General features: G+C 41.5%; 1 protein-coding gene across 1 annotated transcript; it reads right to left on the bottom strand.

Moving 5' to 3' along the window:
- Window positions 1-888: 888 nt before the first annotated feature.
- Window positions 889-5,403, bottom strand: hspa8 (heat shock protein 8). Its single transcript, XM_084104151.1, has 9 exons — window positions 5,116-5,403; window positions 4,132-4,341; window positions 3,708-3,913; window positions 3,315-3,467; window positions 2,521-3,076; window positions 2,112-2,314; window positions 1,814-2,012; window positions 1,493-1,725; window positions 889-1,377 (listed from the first exon to the last, which is right to left on the bottom strand). Exons 2-9 carry the CDS (start codon window positions 4,334-4,336, stop codon window positions 1,183-1,185), a joined length of 1,950 nt encoding a protein of 649 aa, XP_083960277.1. The 5' UTR covers window positions 4,337-4,341; window positions 5,116-5,403; the 3' UTR covers window positions 889-1,182.
- Between the last annotated feature and the right edge of the window lie 639 nt (window positions 5,404-6,042).

Raw genomic sequence — 6,042 nt, 5'->3', positions numbered from 1 at the left:
TGTTATTTTTCTCTATCTTTTTTTATTTATTTATTTATTTAGTCTTCAGCTCATTGTTCTTTTTAGTATTCTTATGACATTGAACATATTGTAAATACGTTTTGTATATTGTATACAAAGTTGTATGTCATAAACGTGTCATCTCTGTATGTTTTGCAAAAAAAATAAAACGTCCCAGCCGGGTCCGTCACTTATTGGGTTCCCCGGGAACATTTCCGTTGTGTTCTGTTCTATTTGCAGCGCGTTTCTGTATTTGTTTGTGCTGTGAACTTTTGCAGCGCGTTTCTGTATTTGGTTGTGTTGTGAGTATTTGGAGCACACATGTGTTGTGAAACTGATGAAGATGTTTTCTTAATTTGCAGGTGTTTTTCTATTTGCATGTGTTTTCTTCAGTTGCAGCACTTTGAGCTCTCTCGGTCACCGTAGTATAAGACCTAATTTTAACAAAGCCAATTTGACAAACCGAAAAGAAAAAAAAACCTCTGGAAAATCCAGAATCTATAGACCTTGTGGAGCCTCGTCCCTTTTCAGAGCTGCGCTCGTTGTCTTTTGTCTTCCGGTCTATATTTTTTCAGTGATCGAGTATTTATGAAATATATACCGCAAAAACGGAAGTTCAAAGATAATATTCTAAAGATGGCTGCGCGCTTGTTTCTCTGGCGCGTATACTCCCTCAAATTCGAATGAATCATTTTCCCACTAGTGATTAGTGTGGACTTAGTTCACCATGTTGCTCTTTCTTAGCACATTGACACTTAACCCCTTATATTTAGGGTTTAAAGAACTTGGTCAATGCAATTTATAAACTTGAGCATTTCAGGTCAAAACCTTATACACAAACAGATTTTATATCCACAAGATTTAATAAAAAAAAATACAGAGGCAGCATTGGGAATAAGTCAACATTTTATTTATTTCCTTCAAAGCATTGAGGCAGTTTGAAGTGTCTTATGAAATTCAAATTTCACAAGTCGATAAATAGGTTGTGCAATCTAGGTAGAAAATCTGTTCCCTGTGATCTGGAAATGTGATCCCTTAATCCCCCTTTTTTATTAATTACAACAATCACTCTGCAAGTTGAAGTAATCTAAAAGTCACAAAAATAACATTTTAGAGTCATCCAACTACAGAGGGCAACAGTAAACATTGCTATGGAGGTAGCAATAGTGGCTTTGGAATGGCTTAGTCGACCTCTTCAATGGTTGGGCCGGAGGATCCACCTCCTGGAGCAGCACCGGCTCCTGGGAAGCCACCGGGCATACCCTCGGGCATTCCACCTGGCATGCCTCCAGCGCTCTGGTACAGCTTGGTGATGATGGGGTTGCATACTTTCTCCAGCTCCTTCTGCTGGTGCTCAAACTCCTCCCTCTCAGCAGTCTGAAAGTTTTCAAATAGCAGTTGCACAGTCATTTTGGGTATGCCAATGCAAGTTAAAAAACGTAACCAAAAGGCCACATGATTGAACAAATGTCTCAACTGATGGAAAATGTACCTGGTTCTTGTCAAGCCAGCCGATGACTTCATTGCACTTATCAAGGATTTTCTGCTTGTCCTCGTCACTGATCTTGCCCTTTAGTTTCTCATCCTCAACAGTGGACTTCATGTTGAAGGCATAGGACTCCAGACCATTCTTGGTAGACACCTTGTCACGCTGCACATCATCTTCAGCCTTGTACTTTTCAGCCTCCTGCACCATGCGCTCAATGTCCTCCTTGCTGAGACGACCTGAAATACACTTTCAGTTAACCTCTGAAGTGATCAGCAAAAATAGTTTAAATAATTAAATATTTTAGTACAGAAGAGAAAGATTTACCTTTATCGTTTGTGATGGTGATTTTGTTCTCCTTGCCAGTGCTCTTATCAACAGCTGAAACATTCATGATGCCGTTGGCATCAATGTCAAAGGTGACCTCAATCTGGGGAACACCACGAGGTGCAGGAGGAATTCCAGTAAGCTCAAACTTGCCCAGCAAGTTGTTATCCTTGGTCATTGCACGCTCACCCTCATAGACCTGAGCAGAGGGGAAATTAAAATAAGATAGCAATGTTAAAGAGATCCAAGGGACTTCGGTGACAAGACTAAATTCATAATAGAATTACTTGGTACCCACCTGAATAAGCACACCAGGCTGGTTGTCGGAGTAGGTGGTGAAAGTCTGAGTCTGTTTGGTTGGGATGGTGGTGTTACGCTTGATGAGGACGGTCATGACTCCACCAGCTGTCTCAATTCCAAGGGACAGAGGAGTGACATCGAGCAGCAGCAAGTCCTGAACGTTCTCGGACTTGTCACCAGAGAGAATGGCAGCCTGGACAGCTGGAACAGAAGAGTGAAAAATAAGAACCTTGGGCAACTTGAGAAGGTCAGATAGCAATGACAACAGTCGCTCAGACATCCAAGGAAGGTGCTTGGGCCATCTTTGGTTTTTCAACCTCTGGTGGAAACTACGAATGGCAAGGAATCAACTTCATCATAGCGAATGAACAGTAAGAATAAAAAGAATAAAAAACTAAATAGCTCACCTGCTCCGTAAGCGACAGCCTCATCAGGGTTGATGCTCTTGTTGAGTTCTTTGCCATTGAAGTAGTCTTGGAGCAGCTTCTGGATTTTGGGAATGCGAGTGGAGCCACCAACCAGGACAATGTCATGGATCTGAGCCTTGTCCATCTTGGCGTCACGAAGGGACTTCTCAACTGGGTCCAGGGTGCCACGGAAGAGGTCAGCGTTGAGCTCCTCAAAACGGGCCCTGGTGATTGAGGTATAGAAATCGATGCCCTCATAGAGGGAGTCTATTTCAATACTGGCCTGAGTGCTGGAGGACAGGGTACGCTTTGCCCTCTCGCAGGCGGTGCGGAGACGGCGAACGGCTCTCTTGTTGTCGCTGATGTCCTTTTTGTGCTTGCGCTTGAACTCTGTGATGAAGTGGTTCACCATGCGGTTGTCAAAGTCTTCTCCACCCAAGTGAGTGTCTCCAGCAGTAGATTTTACCTCAAATATGCCATCCTCAATGGTGAGGATGGACACATCGAAGGTGCCACCACCAAGATCGAAGATGAGGACATTCCTCTCAGCACCAACCTGGAAAGAGGAATAAGAGAATAAGTATCTGCACACCCATCAATAAGATGTACAACACTCAGAATAAAACGTCGCTCAGACATCCAAGGAAGGTTCTTGGGCCATCTTTGGTTTTTCAACCTCTGGTGGAAACTACGAATGGCAAGGAATCAACTTCATCACAGCGAAACTTAAGCTAAAATGATCGGAATAAGGTCACCAGTTCATAAAGCTACTTTGACATGCAAGTTTAACTAACCTTTTTGTCTAAACCGTAAGCAATAGCAGCAGCAGTTGGTTCATTGATGATACGCAGAACATTCAAGCCAGAGATGGTTCCAGCATCCTTGGTGGCCTGTCGCTGAGAGTCATTGAAGTAAGCAGGCACGGTGACCACAGCGTTGGATACAGTCTGCAAGGAGAGTGCAAGTTAAGATGCTAGTTGCACACTTGGAACATAAGGCAATATTAACAATTCAGCTACAGCATAGTGCATGTCGCTCAGACATCCAAGGAAGGTGCTTGGACCATCTTTGGTTTTTCAACCTCTGGTGGAAACTACGAATGGCAAGGAATCAACTTCATCATAGCGAAACACATCAAGTCAAAGGGGAGTTCAACAGAGCTACTTGACAGCTGAATGATTGCTCACCTTTCCCAGGTAGGCTTCAGCAATTTCCTTCATCTTGGTGAGGACCATGGAGGAAATCTCCTCAGGGTAGAAGCTCTTGGTCTCACCCTTGTATTCAACCTGGACCTTGGGACGGGTATTGTCATTGATGACATTAAAAGGCCAGTGCTTCATGTCAGACTGAACAACACCATCATCGAACCTGCGGCCAATCAGACGCTTGGCATCTATAGGAGAACAAGATATAGATACATGTTTAGGATATATAGAGGTTTGACAAAAAAAACCCCATACAACATTTGTAAGGATTTCGCTCAGACATCCAAGGAAGGTGCTTGGACCATCTTTGGTTTTTCAACCTCTGGTGGAAACTACGAATGGCAAGGAATCAACTTCATCACAGCGAATAATTTTTATAATGAATTTTTATAAAATGACTACTTACCAAAGACGGTGTTGGTGGGGTTCATAGCAACCTGGTTTTTCGCAGCATCTCCAATCAATCTCTCTGAATCTGTGAATGCTACATAGCTTGGAGTGGTCCTGTTTCCTTGGTCATTAGCAATGATTTCAACTTTTCCATGTTGGAAGACACCTACACAGGAGTAGGTGGTCCCGAGATCAATACCAACAGCTGGTCCCTTGGACATGGTGTCTGAAAAAAAAAAAAAAAAAAAAGTATTGATAAATTGAGTCAGGTGCTCTTAAGTACTAATAGAAAAAGTGATCCAGACCTCTTTGATTAGACAACTATACTGCTGTGAAACCACATAATGCCAAGCCCAGGCCGGGAGCACATGCGGATATGCGTCAGACCACGTGGTTTGAGGTTCTAGAATATTCTACGGTCAAACACAGAACTCGGAATCGCACTGATCGAAATCGGTTCAAAATGCAGTTTCAAACCTTTTCGGTTACTGTGCTAAGTGAAAGCCTGAACATTTAAAGGAGAATATACCCGTATTATGTGACCATGTAAATCTAATCAAAGATTAAGGTCGGTTGAGGCGCGTGGTAAGATTACACGAGGTGCCAGTTGCGGTTTAAGTTAAATTTAACGTATTGTTCTCGAGTATTTGCCTGTAGAAATTAAAATGAGTAAGTTAGCGTAATCGATCACACTTTGATTTTTCGTCGAAAATGAGCAAGAGTGAATACTAAAAGCAGATTAGGTAAGTGAAACTACCTGTAATATGCAACACACCGGTACTAAATACAATAAACAATAACGGAATTATTATTATTATTAATGGTTCAGCACATATGGAAAATATTCGCTATAAAACGAAATAAAAACTAAATTTAGCCCTCTAAAAGAAATAATCACATTTTATAACAAAGCTGTGGTAACGTGCAAGCAGACGAGGTTTTATTTTTCTGTGAGACTGTAAATACAATATAATCGAGAAAGAGAGAACAAAGACCTTACCAAGCTGGAAATAACAGAGATGAGTGAAGATGCCGGTTGGAGAGCTGGAATGGCGACTAACTGCCTCGCCTTGCTTCGGTAAGAGAGAAGGATCGAATGTTCTAGAACAGCATTTATTGCCGGTAGCTGAGCCAATGAGATTTCAGATAACTAGACTTCAACCCCTAAGCACCAATGTAAAATCGTAATACTTCGTGTAGACACGCCCATTGAGGAAGAACCAAGGATCAAACTGGTTAGAAAAAATTCCAGACCATCCCCCTCAGGTTTGCCGCAATCGATGTCAATGCGGAACAGTTTGTCCTGCTGCTGCTGTACATACATGAACGAAATTCACTAGAAATTCGACGATGATACAGCAAAAACAAAAAGGCGTTGCTTAGTAGAATACGCAAAGATTAAACACATAAATAAAATGTATCAATAAAAAAAATATAGTCAGAATATCTTGAAATGACCTTGGTTTGGACAAAAGTTCTTGTCTAGTTAAGTATATCAGTCGTTACATACAAGTTTGTAATAGTGATCGAATAGGATTTTTTTAACTATATGCTTTTTTAACAAAGCATATGTTTGATACTCTTTTACAATGGGTTGGTAATCTCTGCTCCACTGTATGTCATCGCATGAGGAGCTGAACACACAACGCCGACTGAAACCTGAGCTCTGATAGATCTAGGGTTTGGGACAGTGTCAAAAATGTGTTTATTTAATATATTATATGATCGAGAAAAGGGATATGAAGGAAACAATGAGTAAAGGAAAGTAAACTAATCAGAGGAAACAAACCATTGCAGTAGGTTTATAGCCCAGTAGGTGGCGATACGAACGAACAATTCGAATCACCAAAGAAATGAGGAAATGTCTACAACATTTCATGGAATTCACTAAACACAGACTAGTCACATATTGGGTGACAAAAATCTT

The sequence above is a fragment of the Abramis brama genome (assembly GCF_963993115.1).
Source record: "Abramis brama genome assembly, chromosome: 25".
Classification (NCBI taxonomy): domain Eukaryota; kingdom Metazoa; phylum Chordata; class Actinopteri; order Cypriniformes; family Leuciscidae; genus Abramis; species Abramis brama.
This window is presented reverse-complemented; position numbering and strand designations above follow the sequence as displayed.